Source organism: Urocitellus parryii, chromosome 2, assembly GCF_045843805.1.
Source record: "Urocitellus parryii isolate mUroPar1 chromosome 2, mUroPar1.hap1, whole genome shotgun sequence".
NCBI classification, from domain to species: Eukaryota; Metazoa; Chordata; class Mammalia; order Rodentia; family Sciuridae; genus Urocitellus; species Urocitellus parryii.
The window spans coordinates 46159335-46172859 of NC_135532.1; the positions used below are offsets into that span (position 1 = coordinate 46159335).

Sequence of the window (13525 nt, forward strand, 5' to 3'; positions counted from 1 at the left end):
GTGTAATCCCAGCATCTCAGGAGGCTGAGACAGGAGGATCTTAAGTTCAGAGTCAGCCTCAGCTACTTAGTGAGGTCCTAAGCAACCTATTAAGACCTTTTCTCAGAATAAAAAAATAAAAGGGGTTGGGATATGTTTTAGTACTTTAACATCCCCGGGTTCAATCCCTGGTACTGAAAAGACAAAAAATAAAACAAAACAAACTTTGAATTGAGGAAGGAATTATTAATTGTGTATGTGGGAGCTTTTATGTGGCAGCTACTTATGTCCTTTAAGTTGCTAATATTTTGAGAAAAGCATATGAATATTTTATCTACCCCTCTTTAATTTGCAGGTGCCAGCTGGGACCAGACCATTTGGTCAATCTTGTGCATCAGACCAATTCATACGGACTTTAAGTCATAAGCAGCTACTGGCTGAAATGATGCAATCTCATATGGTTAAGGACATATGTTTAATTGGGGGAAAGGTAAGAATGGCAGCTTTTTTGCAAACTTTTATTTCCTGGCTTTTCTTGTTTTGATTCATCCTTTGAATGATGTGTTTCCATTTATAGGGTTGTGGAAAAACAGTCATTGCCAAGAACTTTGCTGATACCTTAGGATACAACATAGAACCCATTATGCTATATCAGGTATAATATTCATCTTTACCACTTGAACTATAAACATGTATGTTTGGCCTATTAGTAGTTGTTACCTATTTTGAATATTCATATAGATAAATAACTAAAATAGCAATCAAGTTAGAGTATAATTATACTTATTTGGAGCTTTTGAAAGTACATTCTAGGATACTTGTTTTGTGTAACATACCAGAGATCTGTTTTACTAAAAAAATTCATTTTATGTGTATGCATACACATACACAGAGTACATTTACTAGTTATTTGGAAATAAATGAAGTTGGTTTGGGCTGCTGTGGAAGAAAATTAGGTATTTACTGAGTGGATTATTATAATTTTTAATGTCATAAAATATATATAACATAAAATTGCCATTTTATTTATTTTTTATATTTTAAATTTTCCAATAAAAAGACCAAGTGGTTGAATGGATTTCCAAAAACAAGATCCAACCACATTGATCTTTTTTAAATTGATTTTTTAAAGAATAAACGACAGCTGACTACATTACAATTCTTATTACATGTGTACACACAATTTTTCATATCTCTGGTTGTATAAAAGTACATTGACACCAATTCATGTCTTCATACATGTACTTTGGATAATGACGTCTATCACATTCCACCATCCTTGCTAATCCCCTGACTCTTCCCTTTCCCTCCCACCCCTATTCCCTATCTAGAATTCATCTATTCCTTCCATGCTCTCCCTCCCTACCCCACTATGAGTCAGCCCCCTTATATCAGAGAAAACATTTGGTATTTGTTTTTTTTGGGATTGGCTAACTTCACTTAGCATTAACTTCTCCAGTGCCATCCATTTACCTGCAAATGCCATGATTTTATTCTCTTTTTATTGATGAGTAAAATTCCATTGTGTATATATATGCCACATTTTTTTTTTATCCATTCATCCACTGAAGGGGATTGGCTCCACAGTTTAGCTATTGTGAATTGTGCTGCTATAAACATTGATGTGGCTGTGTCATGTAGTCTTTTGGGTATAGACCTAGGAGAGGGATAGCTCTCTAAAATTTGCCATTTTAGTCATTTTTATATATGTACAGTTAACTGGCATTAAGTACATTGACAATGTCATGTAATAATTGCCACTTTCTTTTCTAGAACTTTATCATCCCAAGCAGAAACTTTATATTCAATAAACAATAGCTCCCGATACCCTACACCTCTCCCAGATCCTGTTAGCCTCTATTTTACTTTCTGTCCCTATAAATTTGTTTATTTTAGGTGCCTCATATAAGTAGTCAAAATTTTTGTTCTTTTGGTCTAGTTTATATATATTTTCAACATTTCTCTGTGGTATAGTGTGTTTAAGAATTATGATCTTTTTATGGCTTAATAATATTTTGTTGGATGTATCTATCACTTTTTGTTATGCATTTATCTCTTGATAAAACATTGGCTTATTTCTATCTAATGGCTATTAAAAACGATTGTGTACAAAAATGTGCTTGAGTTCCTGCTTTGAATTCCTTTAGTTTATACTTCAGAATATAATTGCTGAAGCATATAGTAATTTTGTTTAACTTTTTGAGGCACCAATAAGTGGTTTTACACATTTTCTGTACCATTTTATATTTGACCAACAATGCATGACATCCTCGACACCTATATTCAGCTTTTGTTTTTGTTTTATAATAGTCATTCTAGCAAGGGTGAGGTGATAGCACATTGTGGATTTTATTTGTATTTACATAGGAGTAATGATGTTGTGCATCTTTTTATGTATACATATTGGCTATTTGTATATTTTGGAGAAATGCTTATTCTTGTTAAGGTTTTTGCCCACATTTTAATTGGGTTGATTTTTTTTTTTGTTGAGCTATTGGAGTTTTTTATACATTCTTTATATATGTGTGTGTATGTGTGTGTGTGTATGTGTGTGTGTGTGTATGTGTGTGTGTATATATATGTGTATATGTATATATATATATGTATATATATATATATATATATATTAGTTGTTGATGGGCCTTTTTATTTTATTTATTTATATGTGGTTCTGAGGATTGAACCCAGTGCCTCACAGATGCTAAGCAAGCAGTCTGCCACTGAGCCACATCTCCAGCCTTATACATTCTAAAAATAGAATCCATTCTCAAATATATGATTTGCAAATATTTTTTTCATTCTGCTGGTTGTCTTTTGATCATCTTGACAGTGTTCTTTGATTCACAAAAGTTTTTAACTTTATTGAAGTTCAGTTTGTCGTTTTTCTTTTGATGCCTATGTTTTTAGTGTTATTTTCAATAAATTCAGCTCAGTGGCCAGGATTTCCCCATATATTCTAACAGGTTTACTGTTTTCTGTAGTACATTTAGATTTCTGATCTGTTTTGAATTAATTTTTGTATAGTGTGTAAGACAAGTGTCTACCTTTAATTTTTTATTATTTGGATATCCAGTTTTCCTAGCACCAATGTTGAAAAGATTGTTCTTCTTCCATTGGAATTCCTGGCACTCTTGTTAAGAATCAGTTGAGTATAAAAGTAAGGTTTTATTTCCAAGCTTTGTATTCCATTGATTTATGTGTCTATCCTATGCCAATACCACACTGTTTTAATTACTGTAGTTTTATAGTTAAGTTTTGAAATCAGAAAGTGTCAGACCTCTACTTATGTTATTTCTTTCCCAGATTGTTTTGACTATTCAGGGTCCCTTGAGATTCCATATAAATTTTATGAGATGTTTTATTTTATTTCTGTAAAAATAAATGCCATTGATATTTTGAGAGAAGTTGTATTCAGTCTGCAACTCTTTTTGGATAATATTGTCATTTTAATAGCTTAGTCTTTCAATCAGTGAATATGGTTGTCTTTTCATTTATTTTTATCTTATTTCATATCTTTCAGCAAAAGTTTTTCAGTTTTCAGTGTATACATCTTTGTCTCCTTGGTTACATTTATTCCAGGGTATTTTTGAATAGATTATTTTGGTGGATGTACATGTTGCACATAGTATGGAGAAAAAGCAAGCCTACAGCTGGTATTCTTACAGAGTGAAGTTTTCTGCCATGTATTTTTTTGTGATGATCTCTCCTAACATATTTTTATCCTGCTAATTTTTTGATGCTGTAAGTCAATCTTTGGTTGATTTTGGTAGCTTCTTACTTAAAGCAGAGTTTAATTTTATTCTTTGAAAGATTTTGAAAGTGAATGTGATACTATTTATTTACATTTTAGGATACCTTTTGTGATTTTAGGTTATTCTTTAGTCATTAGGTTATTCTTTTGAATTGTTTCTAACATTAAATATATTAATGTTAAAAATGTTGTTTCTAAAAAATAATATTGAAACTAGTTAGTTTTTGTGGCATTAAATCAGAAATTTTTTTATTGCTCATATTTCAAATTATTCTACTGAGAATATTCCTTTCATATGGCTTTAAGGTAGTTTGTGCCTACTTACTAAATTGGCCAGAGTTTAGATGGAATTGTAGTTACATGATACTCCTAACTTTGGGGCTGTAAGTACAGGAATATGTTATAAAGGTCCATGTAAGGATTCTTCCTAAAATTAATCCTTTCCTTTGCTTAATTTAACCCATTCTGAGCATCAAGTACCATTTAGGATTTTGACTTGCATTGAAAACAGTTTGGAAAACAAAAGAGAAGCACTGTCTCTTTATAAAGCTGTGGTGAATCCATGCCTCTACTATTTTATATAGTTTTCACTATCATATTTCAATAAATACAAAAGCATAAAAAGGAGGTTATGGTCATTAAAACAATCAACTGATTGAAGGACTTAAAAAGTTTCAAATATTTACTAAGAATCACTGTCATCTTAAAAGATGAAGTCTGTGAAGAATCATATGTGAAGGTGATGAAATCAAGAAGAATGAGTTAAGGCAAAGAGATTTAAACTATCAAGGACCCCATGTATGTTTAAAGTAAAGTATAGGAAAAAGAAAATATATTTTTAGATTCTATAACAGGTTGTGAATTTGAGGATCCCCCCAAATATATTTTGAAATGAGCTTTTATAAATTGATTCTAGGTCACCTAGATTTTTTAAAATAGGAAGTAAGGATATTTGAGGGGATATATCTCTTAATAAATCTATGGAAGATGCCATGATAAATACCTTGACCTTTTACATAATCATGCTTCTTTGGCAGAGATCATAAGAAAAGAAAGTTGTCTTTGTATGCTCACTCATCTTTATTTCCCCTTCCATAGTTCATGTCAGAAATAATCTGAGGACAGCACTTTCTCTTTTCACCAACCTATTCCCTGTCAACTTTCTGATATCCAATAACAATATTTTTTTCTGCCAAACATCAATGGGGAAAACTTTGATCATTAGTATATTTTGAAAAACAAATTAAGATTTTAAGTAATAGAGTCTAATTTACCTTCAGTTGCCATTGCTTTGAACTTATATGGACAAGACATTTTGAAGAAAATACTTCTTTTCTGTTTGATTCCATTCTATCTTAGTATTGTTTATAAATTTATGAACGTGAATATTTTCTTCACATTAAAATAAAACTTTCATTCTAATGAAAGCTGGAAATAATCTGTATACCTTATCAGTTTTTTCAAACAGTACTGTTCCTGTGCTGGGTTTCTATAATCAGTTTATGGTGATTTTTATACTATATGCTTGAGCTGTGAAATGTTTGTTTACCTCACCCTGCTGTTCATTAAAAAAAAAAAAAAAAAGAATCAAGGGGTTGGGAATGTAGCTCAGTGCTAGAGCATTTGCCTAGCATGCTCAAGGCCCTGGGTTTAATCCCCAGGGATGGGGGATGGGGGAATGAACCAAGGAAAAATGTATGTGAGGTGTATCTGATCATTCAGAAATTCAGAATCTCTTAACTACACTGAAAAACAAAAAACAAACAAACAAAAAAAACTAAATGTACCCTTCCATTGAGGATGTTATCTTAATATGTGAAAGGCTTAGTTTAAGAGTCTGAAGAACAGATTTCTTTTTTACATACTTTTTTTTATATTTATGTTTTTTAGCTGTAAGTGAACACAATACCTTTATTTTATTTTTATGTTGTGCTGAGGATTGAATCCAGTGCCTCACGAATGCTAGGCAAGCACTCTACCTCTCAGCCACAACCCCAGCCCCTTTTTTACATACTTTTTAAGAATGACAATGAGTTCACAAAAATTATTTTAATGTTTTTTTTTCTCTCCTATTCAGTCTGTTGATGGATGGATGATCAGGAAGATACAAGTTGATATCAGGCTATTCTGTTTCCTGACACACTTCTGACTCATAAAATCAGTTTCTTCTAGTTTCTATCACAGAATAAGGTCACTTAATTATATCTTAGCAATCTTCTGTCTCTAGAAAACATGGATGATGATAATTGAAAGGTACATAAGTTTTCCATGAGAATATTTTGCCTGCCCTTTGCACATACCCTGTTGGCTTTATAGATGTCTTATAAGAATCAGAGAAACAGTAGAGAGATAAGCAAACTAATAGAATATCCTGAACAATCCTCTTTTTCCACTTTGCTTTTATGTTCATTAATCTTCAGAGAAAATGTTCAGAGAAAAATAATTAAGTATAGACCTTGGAATGGATTAGAGAAATATAATAATTGTAACATAGTCTGGAGATGAATTTTTTTTCTCTTTATTGCTTCTTTCCACAAATGAGTCAAAGCAAATGTTGGGCCTTGAATTGACATTTGCAGATTTTGTGATTTGAATAATCAACTGGGTTTATATTGTGAGATCAAATGTAAGACGTTTTTGCTTGCACTTACAAATTTTTGGTAAAGCTCATTGATTTCCCTGGGACAATGGAATTTAAAAAATTAAAGAATGAATTTGGTTTTAATAATAATGTTGTCTACATTAATGAAAGTATTCCAGAGGTTTAATCCAATGTAGAGAATTTAGTGGGAACAAGTGATCCACCATCTGTTTTCCTAGAAGATGTGGAGACTTCCTTGTTATTTGTACGTGCATAAAGCTACACTTAATCTGTGGGTTTTGCCTTATTTTTAGACTTAACTATTTTTAGAACTGGATTTCATATGAAGCAGAAGGAAAACAGAGCTTTAACACAAATTTGTGGCAGTAAAATAAGTTTTATAATAGGCTATAAAAATTTTCAATCATTTGACTCAAGTGTTAGGTCAGATTCTTTTAACTGATTATTCTTTTTTTAGTGTTGAAGCCAGTGATTTCATAGTTATAAAGAAATACAAGTTATTATTCTTTCCTTCACAACCAGAAAAGGGCATATTTCCAGATTCCTTTTGAGACCATCATAAATACACTGGCTCTGAGATCTCCTTAATACTATTTGGATTAAAAGCTAAATCAAATCCAATCAAAAATTTAAGAGTAAGTAAGCATATGGGTCTTTTAATGTAAGTAATCAAGGTCTAAAACATGCTGAAGTCTTAGGGTCATCTTTGGCTCCTTAGAGAAGTTGTTTTTTTTTATAGCTAAACTGAAACCAAATACATTTTTTCCTTCTCCCAACTAATGTGCATCTCCAATTCTTTATTTTATCAAAGATAGTAGTCTGCTGCTTTTAACTGCCAAAGACTTTATCACATTTTTATTTGTGTTTATGTCAGTGTTTTTGTTTATTCCATAGGAACTTTACTTCCAAAGTCGACTGTTTTCATAAGCTTTATCAACAATAGCTTCCTAAGCTTTCCAGCCACTTTCAGCCTGGGTTTTGTCCAATTTATCTTTCCTATTATTATTTGTTGTTCTTTCTAATTTCCCCCTTGCTTTATATTTTTAAATCACTTTTCATAGTTTGCAAGTTAAAATTGAAGTTCTGTTGTTTAGCACACAGTGCTCTTTTGCTTCTCCCCTCCAAGGCCTTGACCTGTACAAGTTAACAGCAGTGACATGTGCTATTCAGTTAACTCTTTGTTCCCTTCATGGACACCTAATAGATGGCTAGTTAAAATATGAAGTTTTCAAATGCTATTGTCTCTAGCCATTTTGTAATATAATTGTAAACCAAGGCAGTTATTTTTGTTGTTGTTTTCATAGAGATCTTTCTCATTTTTTTTATAGCTACATATTATTTTATCATGTGAACAAACCAGAGGGTATTCAATCAATAGCCTCTGTATGGAATATTGGGTTGTTTCTAATACTTTGTAATTACACATTAAATTGCAATAAATAAACTTATGTGTATATAATTTCATGTTATTAGGAGCATATATTCAGGATAAATTCCTAGGAGTAGGATTGCTGGGTTAATAGATATGCTTAGTTTTGTCAAATTTTGTTAAATTTTTCTCTATAAGCATTGTGCCATTTTTGTACAACAATGCCAACAACATTCTATCCAACAATGCCAACAGAGTAGACTGTCAAAATTTTTAATGTTTTGTCAATCTGATAATTAGAAATGTTATCTCAAAGTAATTTTTCATTTCTTTGGTGGAAAGTTGAACATCTTTTCTGTGTTTTTACTTTATGAGAGCTTTATGAAGATAAAATTCATAGCATAGGATCTGATTTTAAGGGCTATTCTTGTATCTTTTTTAAATAATTGTCTTGTCTTTTGCCCATTTTTTCTATTAAGTTTTCATCATTTTCTTTTAACTTTTGAGTTCTTAATATTTTAGGGATACTTGCCTCTTATTTTCTCTCAATTTGTCAGTTGCCCTTTGACTTTATTTATGATTATTGTTTTTTGCACTGTAAAATTAGAAAGATGTTTACAGTTAGATTGAATTCTTTCTTTCATTGCATCTAGATTTTAAGTCATGGTTAGATGGTCCTTCCTTACACCCAAGTTATGGAAGAATTCCCTCTGCCTTTGCCAAACTTCTAGAGTGACCCCGCTCTAATTGTTTAAATCCTCAATCTGTTATCTTTCTGCTCACAGCTGGAAAAAGTCCTCCTATTTTAAAGACTCACATTATATAAGATTGGGTCCACATGGATAACATAGGATACTCTTCCCTGTTTTAAGATCCTTAATATAATCACATCTGCAATGTTCCTTTTGTGATGTAAGATAACATATTCATAGGCTCTGGGTTTTGGGATATGGCTATTACTGTGAGTTGGGCACACTATTTATCTGCCCACCATATTGATCATTTTGGAAGATCAGATCACTGAAATAGTATTGATAAAAGACACCTGTATCAATCTGAATAATATTTATATTAATTTAAATTCTACATTTAGCTATGAACACCTGACTTCATTATGTTTATTGGTTTAGCTGTGTCCATATATTTGTGGAATTATTTCTTTTTTTCACTTTTTATTATATATATCCATATATATATGGATATATATATTTGAATTTATTGTAATTTGATATATATCACAGCAGAATGCATTTCAATTCATATTAAACATGTATAGTTCAATTTTTCATACCTCTGGTTGTATATAATATAGAGTCACACCATTAATGTCCTCATACATGTACTTAGAGTAATACTGTCCATCTCATTCCACTTCCTTTACTACTCCCATGCCCCTCCCTTCCCTTCCCTTCCATTTGCCTTATCTAGATTTCATCTAATCCTCCCATGCTACACCCCCTTCCCCATTTTGAATCAGCTTTCTTATATTAGAGAAAACATTCATCATTTGTTTTTTTGGGATTGACTTACTTCACTACCATTATATTCTTCAACTCTATCTATTTGCCTGAAAATGCCATGATTTTATTCTCTTTTAATGATGAGTAATATTCCATTGTGTATATATACCACATTTTCTTTATTCATTCATCTACTGAAGGGCATCTAGCTACTGTGAATTGTGCTAATGTAAACATTGATGTGGCTGTGTCCCTGTAGTATGCCGTTTTTAAGTCCTTTGGTAATAGACTGAGGAGTGGGATAGCTGAGTCAAATGGTGGTTCCATTTTCAGTTTTCCAAGGATTCTCCATACTGTTTTCCTTATTGGCTGCACCAATTTGCAATATATGAGTGTGCCTTTTAAAAGCTATCTATGTTAAGCCCCAGGCCAACATCATTCTAAATGGGGAAAAATTGAAAGCATTCCCTCTAAAATGGGAACAAGACAGGGATGCCTCTTTCACTACTTCTATTTAACATAGTTCTTGAAACACTAGCCAGAGCAATTAGATGAAAGAATTTAAAGAGTCATGGATAGGTAGAGAACTCAAATTAGCACTATTTGATGATAATATAATTCTATACCTAGAAGACCCCAAAAATTCTAGCAGAAAACTTCTAGAAATAACAAATCAATCCAGCAAAGTAACAGGATATAAAATCAATACCCATAAATCAAAGGCATTTCTGTATAGCAGTGACAAATCCTTTGAAAGGGAAATGAGGAAAACTATACTATTTACAATAGCATCAAAAAACAAACACAAAAACAAAACAAAACTTGTGAATCAACAAAAGAGGTGAAAGACGTCTACAATGAAAACTACAGAATGCTAAAGAAAGAAATTAAAGAAGACCTTAGAAGATGGAAAGATCTCCCTTGTTCTTGGAGAGGCAGAATTAATAGTCATAATGACCATACTACTATATAGATTTAATGCAATTCCAATCAAAATCCCAATGACATTCCTCATAGAAATAGAAAGAGCAGTCATGAAATTCATCTGGAAAAATAAGAGACCCAGAGTAGCTAAAGTAATCCTTAGCAAGAGGAGTGAAGCAGGTAGCATCAGTATACCAGACTTTAAACTGTACTACAGAGCAATAGTAATAAAAACAGCATGGTATTGGCACCAAAATAGACTTGTAGACCAGTGGTACAGAATAGAGGACACAGAGACAAACCCACATAATTACAGTTATCTTATATTAGACAAAGGCACCAAAAACTTATATTGGAGAAAAGATAGCCTCTTCAACAAATGGTACTGGGAAAATTGGAAATTCATATGTAACAAAATGAAATTAAACCCCTGTCTCTCACCATAAACAAAACTCAAAGTGGATCAAGAACCTCGGAATTAAACCAGAGGTTCTGTGCCTATTAGAAGAAAAAGTAGGCCCAAATAGCTATCATATCAGATTAGGCCCAGACTTCCTTAATAGGACTTCTATAGTGTAAGAATTAAAATAAAAAAATCAATAAATGGGATAGATTCAAACTTAAAAGCTTCTTCTCAACAAAAGAAACAATCAGTGAGGTGAATAGGAGAGCCTACATTTTGGGAGCAAATTTTTACCACATGCACATCATATAGAACATGAATCTCTAGGATATAAAAAGAACTCAAAAAATCTTTACACACACACATACACATACACACACACACACACAATAAGACCCAGTCAATAACTAGGTAAGGGAACTGAACAGACACGTCTCAGAAGATGATAAGCAATCAATCAACAAATATATGAAAAAATGTTTATTATGTCCAGAAATTAGAGAAATGCAAATCAAAACTACTCTAAGATTTCATCTCACTCAGTCAGAATTGAGGCTATTAAGAATACAAACAAGAATAAGTGAATTATTTCTTAATGAGTTATTTTCACTGTACTAAAGTTTACACATTATCTTAAATTTTTATTTGAAATTATGTGTGTAGAAAATTCATTATATGTCTATGGATTTTTTTTCTGAGATGATAAGGGTTGTAAGGCAAATATTATGAAATATTCTTTATAAAATGAGGATATTGGCTCTATCAGAGTTGAGAACCATTGGGCTAGACCACAGCCTAGTGTTTGGTATGAAGAAGATATTCTGTTGAATATATACCATCTTGGAGATATGGTAAATCTTAAATATTTTAAGTAGGTCATATACTTTTATGTTTATCAAATAGATATGATTATTCAAGCAGTTATATCAACTTTCTCATAAAAATATTTAGTAGCTTCTTCATTTACAACATTCCATAATTTACAAAAGCAGAATAATTGTTTTGATCAATTCCTGATTTTTAAAAAAATTTATTTGTTCTTTAGTTATTCATGACAGTAGAATGCATTTTGACATATCATACATAAGTTGACTATAACTTCCCATTTTTTTTGGTTGTACATGATGTGGAGTTACACTGGCCGTGTGAATACATGAGCATAGGAAAGTTAATTCTGATTCATTCTACTGTCTTCTTCATTCCTGTCTTCTCTCCCTTTCCTCCACTTCCCCATCCTGTCTGGTGAACTCCCCCTGCCAACACAAATCTATTGTGTGTGAGTCACCATCCACATATCAGAGAGAACATTTGGCCCATGGTTTTCAGGGATTGGATATTCACTTTCTTTCTTTTTTCCTTCCTCCCTCCCTTCCTTCCTTGGATTGAACCCAGGGGAACTTAACCACTGAGCCACACTTGCAACCCTTTTTAGCATTGTGTTTAGAGACAGAGTCTCGCTGAGTTACTTAGGGCCTTGCTAAGTTGCTGAGGCTGGCTTTGAACCTGGGATCTTTTTGTCTCAGCCTCCTCAGCCACTGGGATTACAGGTGTGCACCTTGGTGCTTTGCTGGGATTGGCTAATTTCACTTAACATGGTAGTCTCCAGTTCCATCCATTTACCAGCAAATGTCATAATTTCATTCTTCTTTATGGCTAAATAATATTTCATTGTGTATATGTACCACGTTTTATTTATCTCTTCATTCATTGAAGGGCATCTAGGTTAGTTCTGTAGCTTAGCTATTGTGAATTGAACTGCTGTAAACATTGATGTGGCCACATCACTATAGTATGCTATTTTAAGTCTTTTGGGTACATGCTGAGGAGTGGGATAACTGGTTTAAATGGTGGTTCCATTTCAAGTTTTCTGAGGAGTCTTCCTACTGCTTTTCAAAATGGTTGCACCAATTTGCAGTCCCATCAACAATGTTTGAATGTACCTTTTTCCTCACATTCTCACCGACATTTATTGTTGCTTGTATTCTTGATAATTGCCATTTTGCCTGGAGTGAGATGAAATCTCAGTGTAGTTTTAATTTACATTTCTCTAATTGCTAGTGATGTTGAATATTTTTTCCTATATTTGTTGATTGATCATATTTCTTCTTCTGTGAAGTGCCTATTCAGTTCCTTTTCCCACTTATTGATTGGGTTGTTCTTTTGTTGTTAAATTTTTCGAGTTCTTGATATATTCTGGAAATTAATGCTCTATCTGAGGCAAAGATTTTCTCCCATTCTGTTTTCTCTCTCTTCACCTTCATGATTGTTTCCTTGCTGTGAAGAAGGATTCTTTATTTTACTTCTTGTGCTTTAGGAATCTTGTTGAGGAAGTTGATTTCTAAGCTGACATGATGGAATTTTGGGCCTACTTTTTCTTCTGGTAGTAGCAGTGTTTCTAGTCTAATGCCTAGGTCCTTGATCCACTTTGAGTTGAGTTTTGTGCAGGGTGAGAGATAGGGGGTCCATTTTCATTTTGTTGCATATGGATTTCCAGTTTTCCCAGCACCATTTGTTGAAGAGGCTATCTTTTCTCCAATGTATGTTTATGGCACCTTTGTCTAGTCTGAGATAACTGTAGTTATCTGGGTTTGTCTCTGTGTCTTCTATTCTGTACCATTGGTCTTTATGTCTGTTTTTTTGCCAATACCATGCTGTTTTTGTTACTATTGCTCCTTAGTATAATTTGAGATCTGGTATTGTGATGTCTCCTGCTTTACTTTTATCACTGAGGATTGTTTTGGCTATTCTGGGTCTCTTATTTTTCCAAATGAATGTTATGACTCTTTTTGCATTTCTATGTCATTAGAATTTTAATAGGAATTGCATTAAATATGTATAGTATTTCTACGTATGGCTATTTTGACAATATCATCATCAATTCTTGACTTTTGAGAAGTAACCAGTTCTTATAGGATTAAGCAGGAGGCCCTACTTTGAGATAGACTCATGTCATTCTCAAATTATAATATTTTTCCTTACGTTTTTCAAAAATATTTTTTGATAATTTAATAATTTTTTTGGCGATTTCTTTGAAGTG

The 13525-nt window shown here is 32.4% G+C and overlaps 1 protein-coding gene across 1 annotated transcript in view; it reads left to right on the forward strand.

The window, feature by feature from the left end:
• Vwa8 (von Willebrand factor A domain containing 8) overlaps nucleotides 1-13525 on the forward strand; it is a 396504-nt gene that overhangs the window by 92920 nt on the left and 290059 nt on the right. The window contains exons 11-12 of the mRNA XM_077795206.1: nucleotides 335-469; nucleotides 557-634. Of these exons, the coding sequence (XP_077651332.1) occupies nucleotides 335-469; nucleotides 557-634 (213 nt within the window). The remainder of the gene's footprint in view (nucleotides 1-334; nucleotides 470-556; nucleotides 635-13525) is intronic.